Source organism: Babylonia areolata, chromosome 21, assembly GCF_041734735.1.
Source record: "Babylonia areolata isolate BAREFJ2019XMU chromosome 21, ASM4173473v1, whole genome shotgun sequence".
NCBI classification, from domain to species: domain Eukaryota; kingdom Metazoa; phylum Mollusca; class Gastropoda; order Neogastropoda; family Buccinidae; genus Babylonia; species Babylonia areolata.
In genome coordinates this window covers 4,314,615-4,331,521 of record NC_134896.1, presented here as the reverse complement: position 1 = coordinate 4,331,521, position 16,907 = coordinate 4,314,615, and the positions used below count along the sequence as shown (strand labels likewise).

The 16,907-nt window shown below is 43.7% G+C and overlaps 1 protein-coding gene across 2 annotated transcripts in view; it reads right to left on the bottom strand.

Moving 5' to 3' along the window:
- Positions 1-598: 598 nt before the first annotated feature.
- LOC143296374 (TNF receptor-associated factor 3-like) overlaps positions 599-16,907 on the bottom strand; it is a 60,782-nt gene continuing 44,473 nt past the window's right edge. For both annotated transcript variants that reach the window (XM_076608250.1, XM_076608251.1), the window contains 3 exons: positions 15,937-16,180; positions 11,487-11,789; positions 599-10,286 (listed from right to left, as the gene is read on the bottom strand). In XM_076608250.1, coding sequence (XP_076464365.1) covers positions 10,009-10,286; positions 11,487-11,789; positions 15,937-16,180 — 825 coding nt within the window. In that variant the 3' untranslated portion in view covers positions 599-10,008. The remainder of the gene's footprint in view (positions 10,287-11,486; positions 11,790-15,936; positions 16,181-16,907) is intronic.

The window sequence follows — 16,907 nt, the reverse complement described above, 5'->3', positions numbered from 1 at the left end:
TTTCTCCCCCTACACCATCTTTAGTGAAGGTCTGGACGCTTGTCACGCGGGTGAGATGATGAACTGAGGTCCCGTGCATAGTATGCACTTAACATGTAAAAGAACCCATGGCAACAAAAGGGTTTTCCCTGGCAAAATTCTGTAGAAAAATCCACTTTGATAGGAAAACACATACACTTGCAGGCACAAAAAAGGACTGGCACTGCACTGTTGTGAAGCGCTCTCCCTGGGTAGATCAGCCAGAATGTGACACAGATAAATCTGTTGTGATAAAGAGTACTACTTGTATTCATAAAGAATATTCATAAAGAAGGAGTATTGCTGTTGTTCATGCTCATGGTGTTGATTCAGTGTCTTGTTTTCTTGATCAGTAGTCGTCTTGTTGTTGTTTGTCTTTGGTTGTTCATGTTGGTTGTGTACTTCATGTTATTTTTTTGTTCGTGTTTTTGTTGTTTCAAGATGTTCTTGGTGTTCAAGAATAATATGTTGGTGAAAGACTGAGGAAAAACAGAACATAGATAAAGATGTGAATTATGTCTATATGTGCAAAAACATCCACTGATAATAATCATCCATATATATAACAGAAATCAGCAGCATAAGCAATACTAAACTGTTTATTGTAGATTAAACAATACATCAAATTTTGAAGGGTTATAATACCAAATATATTAAGGCAGGCCTCAGACATACCAATGTTCAAGTCGGAAAATTGCCAGATCACAATCAAATATATATGACAAATCTATATACGCTACACCACATCTGTTAGGCTGAAGCCTGACCAGCAGTATAACCCAACATGCTTGGTCAGTCTTTGAGTGCTTGCATATATATATATATGTGTACCTGTAATGGTGGATTCTTTTTTTTCTACAGTGTTTTGCCAGAGGACAACACTCTTGTTGCCATGGGTTCTTTTTCAGTGCGCCTACAGTGCATGCTACACACAGGACCTCAGTTTATCGTCTCGTCCAAATGACAAGACACTCAGTGTAATTTTCCAGTCAGACTTGGGAGAAAGGGTGAGAGCAGGATTCAAACCCAGACCCTCAGATGAGCATCTTAACCATTCTGCCACCTTCCTCCAATGAATGCTATGTCTTACCATTGTGAGCTGAATGATTCAGAAAATATATATCAAGTTGTGAAACAAATGAAGGAATGCAGGAAAAGTAGTTTTGTGTCCAGTGTGTGTGTGTGTGTGTGTGTGTGTGCGTGCGTGCATTTTTAAGTGACCAAGATCCACCCGTACAGAAGGAGGAAGGGTCAGGGGTGAAGTGGACAGAGTGAGTGTCTACATGTGTTAAGACATTACCCACTGTGATACTGAAGTGTTATTGCTTCTTGCTATGTCTGAGGCCTGCCCTAACTAAACACAAACCGATAAAGAAAGCTGGCAACAGTGTCAACAGTAACATTTGCAACACATTTCATTACAACACCTGATTGTAAGGATACAAAGCAAAATAAAGCGTAGGGATACGTTAAAACAGCTCTGCCAATAATACAGAAATACAGGGTCAGTTGGATGTTCTGTGTGTGTGTGTGTGTGTGTGTGTGTGTGTGTGTGTGTTGAAAGAAAGAGAGAAACTGACACTGTGTATGGTTTAATGTTACATGTTCCTTTAAAGTGCATGAAACTATCACTGTGATACAAGTTTCCTTTCACTAGATGATAAAATAGTCTGGTTCTGAAAGCAAACAATAAAGTAATGAAAGATACACACATAAATGTATTTGTAAAAATACCACCAAACCCCACCAAAGGCAACTCCACAAAAACCCAAAACTGAAAAAGCCATGTACAAACTCAATCATCCTCTTTTTTTCTTCTCCCAGTTCTAAATCTAGGCTTGTTGACACAATGTTAAACCAAAAATAATTATACGCAAATACTAACCTCACAAGTTAATTTCAACATCAGGAACAAATGATAACGATTCCAAAGAGAAATACTTTTTGACTTTAGAAAAAAAAAAACACACACACACACAAAAAAAAACAAAAAACAAAACAAAAACAAAAAACCAAGAAGAGGAATGAAACCTTCCCCAGAGTCTGGCAATAATTCTTGCAGCTATCAACCCAGTCATTATATCTCGGCAGCTATCAACCCAGTCATTATATCTCGGCAGCTATCAACCCAGTCATTATATCTCTGCAGCTATCAACCCAGCTGCTCAGTCCAAGAAAAGATGATAAAATAACAAAAAAGTGAAAGGTCAAATTTCCATCTTTAGAGTCAAGTTACGTGCAGATGGGTATCATCAAATTTTCCCAAATGTTACTGTAATTTGTGTAAAAGAAAGAATGGACATTTGTTCCTTGAGTTTCTGTCAAGACCCTAACTCATTTTAACAAGGACAGAGAAACATATGTGTGTGCATGTGAAAATACCACCACTACTGCTACTCTACGACACTGTAGGAAGCTAACACTTCTCACACACCAAAGAAGAACTGAAGAATTGAGGTAAAAAACAAACATTTCAAAATCTTTCCCCTTTCTCCACCAAACTTCTATCCACCAAAAAACATGCGTCTCTCAGTCATAATGAAGCAAGGTTACAAGCAAGTCAGATAGCAAGCCAAAAAATCAACAAAAAACAACAACACACACAAAAAAAACAACATGATGACAGAAAGTAAAAAAGAAATGCAGAGGTGACTGGTAAGAGTACACAGATACTCCTAGCAATACACTGGGTTAAAATGTCATAAACACCATGGCCAAGCATCATCAAAACCACAGGTGTATTTTTCACATGTATGCTATATTATTTCTTCATCTGACGAAGCTGACCGGCAGTCTGGCACAGCTAACACCTGTCACCTGTGGTGCCCACCTGAGATAAGAAGGTCAGGGTGTGAGGGCAGTTTGGAAAAATCACATCAATCCATCCCCTTTCCTCTCAGCTTGTGAACGGAGTTTGGCTAGATACGCTCCACTGCACGGCAAGACACACATCTGACGAAGGCCAAACACACTTCACTGCACAGCAAAACATACATGACATTTTACACATTCCTTGTGTAAATAGGCAAAAAGGAAATGCATACTGTACATGTCACAACTACAACACAAAAGAATTCTAGATCTGGAAGCATCACTGCGCCATAATCCAGACAAAGTTTTAGTCATCATTTTCAAGAATACAGGTTCATATGAATAAAAACATTCATAATAACACACTGGCAACTAATTCAAAACCAGTTTAACTTCACAGAAATATTTCGGCTTATACCAGCAGATGCAGAGTTATTATTGGTTTGCTTATGTAGTTCAACTTTACAGATATACCTCAGCTTATACCAACACAATTATTACTGGTTTGTTTGTGGAGCATGTTTCACATTTAAAATGCTCTTGTGAGATGGTACACAGTGGCAAAGTTATTCTGGTGTGACTACATGTGAACAATGACAAAGCAATGCTGAAGATATTTCACTGTTTTTTTCTTCCAACGACACAGAAAACGCCATGCTCAGACTGGATCTGTCCAACCAAGAAATAGATAAGGACAAAATTGGAAACACTGTGACTGACAGCAGAGACTGATTTACACTGGATGTCTGAATGAAACCATGATGGAATGAGCACCACAACTGTAAAATCAGTGCAGTGAGCACCACAACTGTAAAATCAGTGCAGTGCTGCAAATGTAACCAGTGTTCATTGCAGATTCTTTCCTTTCCTTCCAATGATCATTCAAAAATGTTTTCATTTGAAATGAGAATTAATTCTGAAATAAAAATTTATACACACCAGGGCTGTTGTTTCTTTTTTTATCCTACAAAACGAACAAGTTGATAATGATGATATATTGATACAAAGATGGGACATATTTTGAAGTAACCTGACTGGCTTAGTTGCTCACTAAAGTAACTTTAATTGTAACTTCTAGGAGTACATGTAAACCAATCACGACACTGTCTGGAGTCTGACTGGAAAGCAGATAAAATGAATACACTGCTGCTTTATTTACAGCCGGTCTGCATTTTCCCTTTCTGGCTCTTAAAACATATGCATGGCTATTCAGAATTAACACACATGAGCATGGGCTAGTCATTATTAATAATGTCATTCCAATACCAATAGGCAATGAGCATGAGATAGAATATAAATGGTCAAAACAGCTTTTGTGAAATAATGTAAACATAGCAAACAGACTGATAGATAGTAGAGGTCTCCGTGTGTGCTCATTTGTGACTAGAAAACTTGGAGAAATAAAAATGACATGAACAACAAATATTTTTGGATTATTTTGATGTTGACAACAACTTTAACAACAAACAGAACCCTGAGAGAACTATCTCTAAATTTATCTACGTGTTGGCAAACATGACAGCATGGAGATTTTAGGTTGTTGTCTTGAAAAAACAATGTTTTCTTTTTTCTGCTGAATCATTTGCGCAGTTCCCTGAGAGAACTATCTCTAAATTTATCTACGTACTGGCAAACATGACAGCATGGAGATTTTATGTTGTTGTCTTGAAAAAAACAATGTTTTTTTTTCTTTCTGCTGAATCATTCGTGCAGTTTTCTGCCTGAAAGTGGCATGCAAGCATGGCAATTTTGAAAGTGGATGCAGAATTGAACTGGAAGCCTGATGCAAGTGAGGAGACAAGTCTTGCCATGGCAGTCTTTGAAAGATATCAACAAGTGCTGGCAATTTTCCGAATTTCAAGTGAATCTGCATGGCAGATGGAGCTAATATGTTGCTGCATGGACAATGTTTGGTCTGGATGTACATTTCCCAAATCCTGATGAGTTGCGTTTACATAGATCTGGTCAGGGTTTGTTTCAACTGACTTTCACCCGTGAAGGGATGGTCTGAAGTCAGCTGAGCTGTGACCAACATGATTTCATTTGATCTGATCTGGTCAAGACATAGGCATTACCGTGTCAACTAAATGTGTGTTCCAGACTGAAAAGCTAAGCCTGCTTGACAACCAGCAGCAGATTAGAGTGACATAACAACCATGTGCAGAGAGTATGGTGGGAAGAAGACTTCAAAGATTCCATGACAACAGAAAGTGGAAAGAATCTTTCAGAAATGAAAGCAAGAGAGAAAAGCAGGAAACCAGTCAAAAGTTGAAGACATATGAGAAAGAAAGGGGCAGCAGAAAAGAAATGAAAGAATGGGGGGAGAGGGAGGGGAAGGACCAAACAGCCAGCAGTTCAATCTCCAGAAACTTGACATGAAGCTGAACTGTACTGCCCACACAAGCTGCTACCAGGCTGCCACAGAGACTGAGTGTCATTTCCATCTTTTTTTTTTCTTCTGCAACATGGCCACCACACTGACAGTATGATTTCCATCATTCTTTCTCTGCAACATGGCCACCACACTGACAGTATGATTTCCATCATTCTTTCTCTGCAACATGGCCACCACACTGACAGAGTATGATTTTTATCATTCTCTGCAACATGGCCACCACATTGACAGTATGATTTCCATCATTCTTTCTCTGCAACATGGCCACCACAATGACAAAGTGTGATTTTTATCATTCTCTGCAATATGGCCACCACAATGACAAAGTGTGATCTCAATCATTTTCTGCTGACTACTAACTTCTTCTAACCAACAACAGGAAAAGATGAATTCTTCAACCTGACTGGCTTGCATGCATCAATACTGAAAGCATCGTTTGTGGCAAAAGTCCATATGAGGAAACCTGCCTGGAGTCACACCTACACCTGTCCAAACACACCTACACCGTAAAAAATGTTACATGTCTGTCTGAGTGTGTGTGTATGAGTGTGTGCCTGAAATCTGATTGAATGACACAGGAAACAAATGATGAACGCCCAGTGGCAGCCATCAGTTGGCTCTACCTAGGTAGGCAGCCTGTTGCGCAAATGACCCCGTGTTTGTAAAGTGCTTAGAGCTTGGTCTCTGACCGAGGATAGGCGCTATATAAGTATCCATATCAGTCAATCAATCAACCTGTCGAAACACAGCTACAACTGTCGAAACCTTCCAAAGCTGCCAGCACAGTTTGAGGCACATGGAATACAGTGCCAGTCCTGCCGCCTTTCAGACCTGAAGTCAGTGACACACAACCCAATGACACAGAGGTGACACAAGTCTTGGCTGAATCTGGTCTGCTGCATCCAACAGCTGACTGACCACAGGAAGTGGGCATCAGGCTGCAGCACAGAGTGGCCAACACCTCCACCTCCAAAACAGCGTCAGGAACTTGATCCAAAGATGGTTCTGGGACTGAACATAAGACTGAACATAAGACTGAATCACTGCAGAGCTCTGCCAGATGAATCCTACTGTCGACCACACCCAAGCACAGCACAAAGGCTGCTGCAATGCCATGAGGAGTGTGGAAAGGTTGTAATAAAGCAAAGTCAAGTTCAGTTCAATTCCTCAATGGGCATCACTGTGCTCGGACAAATCTAAGTACGCTACACCACAGCTGCTAAGCAGATGCCTGACCAGCAGCGTAACCCAACGCACTTGCAATGAAGCAAAATCTAGAAAAACACATCCCACTTGGCCAGGATTTAAAGGGTCCACTCCAGTGAAGGCCCAGAACAGAGGAGACGGATGACGAAACTTGGGTGAACAAGAGGAGATCCTCATGATTTGGGCTGAAACGAAAACCCTGGATTGGACACCTTGATATGCCAGAGACAGCCATTCTCGGAAGAAAAATAAGCAGGAGTCATGCTAAAAAATGGCTATAAACAGTGCTATCAGAAGAAGTAGACACATGCCAGCTGCCATCTCTGACATTAGATGTATGTGTCCATCAGAGAAAAGGTTTAAAAACAGATTCAACTTACCACCTTCGGTGAGAACATCACACTACTACTACTGGTGTACAAGAGCTTTCTTTCTGTTGACGATGAGCCAAAACAGAGAGTTGTTCATCTTGTTGCTAGGCAGCAGTTTATCTGCAAGCAAACTGGGGCAAACAGCATTTGTTCGTGTGAAATAAATCTGTGGATAGTGAGAGAGAGAGAGAAAGAGAGAGACTCCTCAGCGGGTATGGTGCACCTCTGCCATCAAGACACGCACACGAAAAACACGCTCCAGCCTAGAATCAAACCTGCCGTCTCCAAATCTGACACACACGCCACTTTGCTGATGAGGATTTATAAGTCTTCAGAAATTGATCTGGATCAGAGAGTGACCAGCAGCTATGAATTTCAAGTCTGGATTAAACCCGTCCCATGTCACAGGCTGTCTGTCCATCATTTTGCTTTCTTCCTCCATGGATGTGATGACTGACAGACTGGCTGACACCAATACCCGCCCCTCCCCCCTCCCCAACACCCACCCTCTCACCTACTTTAAGTATAGGGAGCCTGACATTGGGAAGAGTGCCTTGTGCAGCACACTGATTATGTTGTCTTGACAAAGTCCACAGGGGGACACTTGCAAGCACTGTGAACAGTTCTGTTTTGAAGAAAACAGGTGGGTTTTGGTCTTTGTCGTTTTGGAAGGCTAGCCTGTCTGGACACAGATGTATATGAACATATTAGTTCCCAGAATGAGAAAAAAAGGACAGGGGAACATTTTAATGGAATCAAGAAAGTCAGACAGATAGCAAGAGACAGGTGCAGAGAGAGAGATAGAGAAAGTGCATGCATGCATGAGTGTGTGTGTGTGTGTATGTGTTCATCTGTGTTGTATGTGTTTCTTGTGTGTGTGTTAGTGTGTGTGTGGTGTGTGTGTTTGTGTGTGTGTGTGTGCATATGTATGTGTGTGTGTGTGACATTGTTGTGTATTTGGAAATGTTTGTTCTGGACACGAAAAGATTATTTTGCAGTAATCCTCCATACTCCAATAGGAGTGAAAGGATAATTAAAACTTGAAACTTGAAACTTGTGTGTGTGTGTGTGTGTGTGTGTGTGTGTGTGTGTGTGTGTGATATCAATGCACACCATTGCATGTCACTGCCTTCCTGTGCATGTGCGTGCACATTTCTAAATGACTAGACACATATGGTTACTGCTTCCTGCCTCTAGCTAGAGAAACATGATCATTGACAAGTTAAGGAGAAGGATGGGGGAGGTGTGGGGGTGGGAGGGTGGTGGGGGTAGCGGTGGCTCAGGTCCAACCACTGCAGGCCTGGGCCTGATAGACCTAAGCCATAGTTTGTGGCTATTTTTAGTCACAGCTCAACATTCATCATTTCTGGTTTCCTGGTTGCATGTCAGCTCTTTATCTAGTTGAACGTGTTTTCACTGCTACACGTGATATCAGATGAGGAAAAACAACAAAAACAAAAACACTGGAGAGGAAAAATGAAGACGGTGTGCATGTGAGTGGAATAAAAGAGTGTTTTTCGTGTGTGTTTTGTGTGTGTGTGTGTGTGTTCACAACCAGCTATACATAAAAAACTGAGAAATGCAGAAATGTCTGAATTTTCTAAACATAGGCTGTTCAGTGATATCCTGCATATGTTCGTGTTCGGTTCTTGCTGAATATACTGAAACGCACAAATCAAAAATAAAACAAACAATAATGAAATGACTTCAAATGGAAAGCACAGTACTGTGGATACAACCATTGTTGTCATTTCCAAGGTAAAACCTTTCTCTTTAGGGGAAGGAAACTGGTGTTTTGTTGTTTTTTTCTTATCTTTCATTTCCAGATTATTGTTTGAATGCCAAACAAAGCAAAGATTGACACTGCCTGTCGTGGTACATATTTTTTGGTGTCTACTCACCAATATGTAACACAGAAATAGTTCTTCTTCATTCCTGGGCTGCAAATCCCATGATCATTCGTATGTACACGAGTGGATTTTTACGTGTATGACCATTTTTACCCTGCCATGTAGGCAGCCATACTCCATTTTAGAGGGTATGCATGCTGGGTATGTTCTTGTTTCCATAACCCACCAAAACTGACCAGGATTTTATAATCTTTAACGTGCGTATCTGATCTTCTGCTTGCATATACACATGAAAGGGGTTCAGGCACAAGCAGGTCTGCACATATGTTGACCTGGGAGATCAGAAAAAATCTCTACCGTTCACCCACCAGGCGCCGTTGCCTGAGACCCTCAATTTGAAAGTCCAACGTTTTAACCACTCAGCTATTCTGCCTGTCAGAAATAGTTCCAACATTTAGCACTGGTCATCACAGTCTGTCTCACGACCACTGTACTATAGCAGCCATGTTCTCACAGATCAGGATGACTTCAGGCAACAGAAATTCAAAGGGATATTTTCGGAAACAGAAAATAAGATAAACTCTAAATTAAACAGAAAATTAGACCAACTCCCAGTGAAAAAGAAAATGAGACAAACTCCAAAAGAAACAGAAAAATTAGACAAACTCCCAAGATTTCGGAAGCATGCTCAGCTTTCCAAAGCTGAAAGATTACTCAACCTCCACACTCGGTAAAACATGAAATGTAAATTTCTTTCAAAGACTGGAAAAAACAAACTTTGTTTAGCAGTTCGTAAAATGATCATCTCCTTCCCAGAGAGAAAAGTCATCTATGGAACTTTGACAGGATGACTGCATCCACAGTAAAGGACCCCATTACACCCACCAAACATCTCCACTCATTTACAATGCCTAGCCCATTACACCCACCAAACATCTTCACTCATTTATAATGCCTAGCACTTTAAGCACCAAGATTTCATGTGACTGGATTCTGAACTCTCAGATTCCATCATCACTAACTTTAGATCAGAAACCTGACAGAAACAGCCATCTCCTTCTCACTGGGGAACACCTGGGAGAAAGCTGAAGCAGATCGAAACATGGCGATGTGAGTGAAGGGCTGTGCCTAGAAGCTATGAGAGCATGGGCATGGGAGCACCAAAACCCTCTATGGACATGGGAGCGCCAAAACCCTCTATGGACATGGGAGCGCCAAAACCCTCCATGGACATGGGAGCGCCAAGTACCCTTGAGGATAGGTGTGCCAAGCACCCATGAGGTGGGCATGGGAGCACTAAACACCCTCGATGGGCATGGGAGTGCCCAAAACTCATGAGACCAACTCCCATGGGGTGCTAGAAGCCATGCGGGCTGGGCGTGGGGTCCACAAGGATGCGGATGAAGATGGTGTCCTGCTTCAGGAACCCGTTGCTCTCATTCTCCAGCACTGTGTGGGACACAAACAGCGGGCACCCGGTGGCCACGTTCATCTCTGACGTGGGTCTCTGGAAACTGGAGGAGACCGTGTCCGGGATGAAGGAGTCAGACAAATGCCTTTTTTCCGGCGACTGGTCCAGCAGGGTCAAGGTCACCTTCTGTCGGAAGGGCCAGCGCATCAGAGCATCGTTCTCTCCTGTGGACAGCATGAAGACCACGTTAAACAACCACAGCGTCAAATTTTTCTGTTGACATCATCAAACATAATTTTACATAGTTCATCATCAATTCAACAGCACAATTTTTCCTCTTGTTACTACAAAAAAACAAAAAAAAAATCATAAGTGCTGTTTCACAAAGGAGAAACAATACAGCTAACAAAATATTAGTAGGATTTGAAAATTATTCAAATGTAAAAAATCCCTGTCCATACACAAGGACTGCGACCAAGGACACTCAAAACATTGTCAGACTCACTGTCACCACACCACCACTCCACCATTGGGGCAGCAAAAGATAAATACAGCAACAGCCATGGTGAAGTGGTTAGCATCATGGACTGACGGATGGGAGGTCGCAAGTTCGAATCCCAGCGGAGGTGGGTTTTTCAGCATGCCGTGCTGTGGACTTAAATGGGAAGACTGGGACCATGAAGTCAAGTATCATCCACTTCACGGATGAGTCTCTGGGTGTGTTGCTCTAATTACCTGACCAACACTTCAAGTGTCTGTGTCTCTCATCCCTGGTTAACACAGGGATATCATTATGACAGGAAGCGTAGAGTACCGCCTTGTCATGTAGTCCCAGACCTTAATGGACCTCCACAGCAGCAGCGTCATCATCATCATCATCATCCACCTCCATCATCATCAATATAAACAAAAAAGTCCTAAATTATGTGGCCTTTCATGCCCTGCTCTCATGGTGACCTCAATATCCCTTCACTTATGTACTTGGGGTGAGTCTTGTCAAGGTCTTCAGTGTCAGCAGATTCATGGAGGACTGTCACTGGATGGATGTGGTCTCCACACTGGCGGAAACACTCACTCCGTGATAAGCCATTATTGTCATCAGGAGGGAACTTAGTAGGTGGTGTCCCAAGTACATTAAATCAGAACAGACACTACTGAACACCACCAAAGTGACTCAGCAGCAGTGCATGGCCTCCTCTGGAGTGTGGCCTCCTGGCGACCTAACACTGATGGTTCCCTGTGGACTGCCGGCGCTGGGACTGCAGTGGACGAGCCCAGGTGTGACTGTTTATGGGGGACTCAGAATGAGCAGTGTGGGAGTAACGCCACTGAAATGGTGCAGATGATAGGGCAGCAAAACAAAAAAAGAAATGAAAAATGAATGAAATAAAAAAAAAAACACCACCAGCACTGCGGCCACCCACCTCTCATAATGACGAAGAAGAGAGACAGGTGGGTGGTCTTGCCCATCCCATCGCCGTTCAGATAGACCCTGGCGCAGAACTTGTAGCCGAAGCGGTGGGAGTAGAAGGGCTGGCTGTACAGGGACAGCGTCCTCCCATTGACAGCGTCTCTCTTCCGCTGGGTGTAGTCCTTGATCTTCCAGATGAGTGTGCCATCGTAGGAGGCCGTCTCTAGCAGCTGGAAGCGGAGGTCCATCTCCGCCATGCGCACATCCTGCACCTGGATCTGCCGGTCATGGCCGGACAGCTGGTTGAACACTGTTTCTGGACAGACAAAAAAACATACAACTGTTTTAGGTTGAAAGACAAAAAAACATACAACCCTTTTAGGTTGAAAGACAAAAAAACATACAACAGTTGTAGGCTGAAAGACAAAAAAAACATACAACCGTTTTAGGTTGAAAGACAAAAAAACATACAACCCTTTTAGGTTGAAAGACAAAAAAACAAACAACGGTTGTAGGCTGAAAGACAAAAAAACATACAACCATTTTAGGTTGAAAGACAAAAAAACATACAATCATTTTAGGTTGAAAGACAAAAAAACACAACCATTTTAAGTTTAGCCACCTGGATCTGCCAGTCCTAGCCATACAGCTGGCTGAACACAGTTTCTGGAAAGAAAAAAAACAAACATACAATGGTTTTAGGTTTAGCCAACACCTTTTCTGACACATGTGCAGGCACAAAGCTTTGTAAGAGGTCTCGGTAGCCGGGCAGTGATGCTGACGAGATGCCTTTGGTCATACTCCTATTATCCTTGTCATCATTATCACTATCATTATTATTATTATTATTATTATCATCATAATTATTATCATTATCAAAAACACTTGTCAATGCTGATCACACAGAATCTGGACAGAAACCTGGGAAAGACAACAAAGCACAAGCTCAGTCCTGTCCATGCACACTGTCGACCCACCAAGTTCCATGACCCAGCAGTGACCTCACAACTGGGCCATTTTCTCAGGAGGAGATGCCAAGGTCAGAAGACAGTGTGGGAGAAATGCAAATGCAAATATCAATATCAATCATTCTCACCACGCCAACGCACATGAAGTCCAAAAGGTTAAACATCAAACTCTATGTACACAAAATAATCATTTTTCAAAAGATGGATGACAATAATGACTTAAATGTGTGCAACCACACGGCCACCACACTGACAATGTATGATTTCCATCATTCTCTCTCTTGCAAATTCAATCATTCTTTTTCTGCAACATGGCCACCACACTGACAGTATGATTTCCATCATTCTTTCTCTGCAACACGGCCACCACAATGACAGTATGATTTCCATCTTTCTTTCTCTGCAACATGGCCACCACACTGACAGTATGATTTCCATCATTCTTTCTCTGCAACATGGCCACCACACTGACAGAGAGTATGATTTCCATCATTCTTTCTCTGCAACATGACCACCACACTGACAGTATGATTTCCATCATTCTTTCTCTGTAACATGGCCACCACACTGACAGAGTTAGAGTATGATTTCCATCATTCTTTCTCTGCAACACGGCCACCACACTGACAGTATGATTTCCATCATTCTTTCTCTGCAACATGGCCACCACACTGACAGAGTATGATTTCCATCATTCTTTCTCTGCAACATGACCACCACACTGACAGTATGATTTCCATCATTCTTTCTCTGCAACATGTGACGTTGGGTTTGCAAGAGACAGATGACTTTCAAAATAGGTGATTTGCACTGATACTGACCTGAACTGGAAAGCTGTATGCAAGAAAAACAGCAAATTAAGTCATTTATCTTGCCATTCTGGATAAATCCAACCTGTATTTGGTAGATTAACCTCTTATGAAGCGATTTTTCCACAAACCTCAATAACTTCAAATTTGACCCAAACCCTTTATGGCCTCGTTTCTGAAGTCAGAATCAGCTGACTTGAGGTGATGTTAGGGGAATGGGTCATATGTATACTGCATCTGCAGAAGAAGAAAGAAAAAACTAGGGCAGAAGATTGACCTGTTCACAGACTGAATGCACTGGGTCATCAATATATCAAAAATTGTCCACAAAGTCTGTGGACTTCCGTGCCCTGCTCTCATGGTGACCTCAGCTTTGACCCCTCTGCACTTCCACGGTTGGGGTGAGTCCTGTCAATGTCTTCAGTGTCAGCAGATTGATGGGGGCTGTCACTGGAGGGACGTGGTGTAAGTCCTGTCAATGTCTTCAGTGTCAGCAGATTGATGGGGGCTGTCACTGGAAGGACGTGGTGTAAGTCCTGTCAATGTCTTCAGTGTCAGCAGATTGATGGGGGCTGTCACTGGAGGGACGTGGTGTAAGTCCTGTCAATGTCTTCAGTGTCAGCAGATTGATGGGGGCTGTCACTGGAGGGACGTGGTGTAAGTCCTGTCAATGTCTTCAGTGTCAGCAGATTGATGGGGTCTGTCACTGGAAGGACGTGGTGTAAGTCCTGTCAATGTCTTCAGTGTCAGCAGATTGATGGGGGCTGTCACTGGAGGGACGTGGTGTAAGTCCTGTCAATGTCTTCAGTGTCAGCAGATTGATGGGGGCTGTCACTGGAGGGACGTGGTGTAAGTCCTGTCAATGTCTTCAGTGTCAGCAGATTGATGGGGGCTGTCACTGTAGGGACATGGTGTAAGTCCTGTCAATGTCTTCAGTGTCAGCAGATTGATGGGGGCTGTCACTGGAGGGACGTGGTGTAAGTCCTGTCAATGTCTTCAGTGTCAGCAGATTGATGGGGGCTGTCACTGGAGGGACGTGGTGTAAGTCCTGTCAATGTCTTCAGTGTCAGCAGATTGATGGGGGCTGTCACTGGAGGGATGTGGTGTAAGTCCTGTCAATGTCTTCAGTGTCAGCAGATTGATGGGGGCTGTCACTGGAGGGATGTGGTGTAAGTCCTGTCAATGTCTTCAGTGTCAGCAGATTGATGGGGGCTGTCACTGGAGGGACACGATGGTGGTCTTACTGTGGCGGTGATGCTCACTCCATCTGGCTCAGCAGCTGAATGACTGCTGTCATGAGTACAGGGCTTAGGAGGTGGTGTCCTTATTGCATTGAATCAGAACAGGTACGACTGAACAGCATCCAAGTGATTCGGCTGTGTGCAGGCTCTGGTTAGTGGCCTCCTGGTGACCCAACATTAACAGTTCATTGTGGACTGCAAATGCTGGGACTGGGACAGATGAACCCAGGGGTAGTTGGGCATCAGGGACTCAGCGGCATGGGAGTAATGCCACTCAAACAGAACAGCTGATGTGAAAGAAAATTCAAAACATAAAAAGAGGACAATGTCTGACCTGCACATTAACCAAGAGCAGGTACACATCATGAACAGCTCCAACATGACAGCAGGTACTCACCATAAACAGTTCCAACATGACAGCACGTACACACCATGAACAGTTCCAACATGACAGCAGGTACATGAACAGTTCCGTCACAACAGCAGGTACAAGAACAGTTCCAACACGACAGCAGGTACACATCATGAACAGTTCCAACACAACAGCAGGTACACACCATGAACAGTTCCAACATGACAGCAGGTACAAGAACAGTTCCAACACGACAGCAGGTACACATCAAGAACAGGTACACATCATGAGCAGAGTAGTTCCAGACACCTCAGGCAGCAGAGGAGCATCCCAACCAACCTGCCATGTTGCTGAGAGTTCTGTAGTGGGGGACCTGAATACTGCCTCCTGCCCCGCCTCCCGTGGCGGCGCCCTGTGGCTGGGACCTGTCTCCGTCACAACAGCAGGTACAAGAACAGTTCCAACACGACAGCAGGTACACATCATGAACAGTTCCAACACGACAGCAGGTACACACCATGAACAGTTCCAACATGACAGCAGGTACACATCATGAACAGTTCCAACACGACAGCAGGTACACACCATGAACAGTTCCAACATGACAGCATGTACATGAACAGTTCCAACATGACAGCAGGTACACACCATGAACAGTTCCAACATGACAGCAGGTACACATCATGAACAGTTCCAACATGACAGCAGGTACACACCATGAACAGTTCCAACATGACAGCAGGTACACACCATGAACAGTTCCAACATGACAGCAGGTACACACCATGAACAGTTCCAACATGACAGCAGGTACACACCATGAACAGTTCCAACATGACAGCAGGTACACATCATAAACAGTTCCAACATGACAGCAGGTACACACCATGAACAGTTCCAACATGACAGCAGGTACACACCATGAACAGTTCCAACACGACAGCAGGTACACATCATGAACAGTTCCAACACGACAGCAGGTACACATCATGAACAGTTCCAACACGACAGCAGGTACACATCAAGAACAGGTACACATCATGAGAAGAGCAGTTCCAGACACCTCAGGCAGCAGAGGAGCATCCCAACCAACCTGCCATGTTGCTGAGAGTTCTGTAGTGGGGGACCTGAGTGCTGCCTTCTGCCCCGCCCCCTGCCCCGCCCCCCGTGGCGGCGCCCTGTGGCTGGGACCTGTCTCCCTGCTGCTCCACCTGCGTCACCCTCTGCTGAAGGGCCCTCACTGTTTGCTCCAGGGCCTCCAACTGGGGGCGCTCCGCCAGCTCCGGCACCTTGCGCTCCACTGTGATCACCTTCTCCATCATCGTCACGATCTTCAGCTGTCACAACACAACACCATCTTCAGCTGTCACAACACCATCTTCAGCTGTCACAACACCATCTTTAGCTGTCAGCAACACAACACCATCTTCAGCTGTCACAACACCATCTTCAGCTGTCAGCAACACAACACCATCTTCAGCTGTCACATCACAACACCATCTTCAGCTGTCAGCAACACAACACCATATTCTGCTGTTAGCAACACCATCTTCAGCTGTCACAACACCATCTTCAGCTGTCACAACACCATCCTCACAACACCATCTTCAGCTGTCACAACACAACACCATCTTCAGCTGTCAGCAACACAACACCATCTTCAGCTGTCACAACACCATCTTCAGCTGTCACATCACAACACCATCTTCAGCTGTCACAACACAACACCATCTTCAGCTGTCACAACACCATCTTCAGCTGTCACAACACAACACCATCTTCAGCTGTCAGCAACACAACATCTTCAGCTGTCACAACACAACACCATCTTCAGCTGTCAGCAACACAACATCTTCAGCTGTCAGCAACACAACATCTTCAGCTGTCACAACACAACACCATCTTCAGCTGTAACACAACACATCAGCTATCAGCAACACAACACAACACATCAGCTGTCAGCAACACAACACCATCTTCAGCTGTAACACAACACAACACAACACATCAGCTATTAGCAACACAACACAACACATCAGCTGTCACTACACAACACCATCTTCA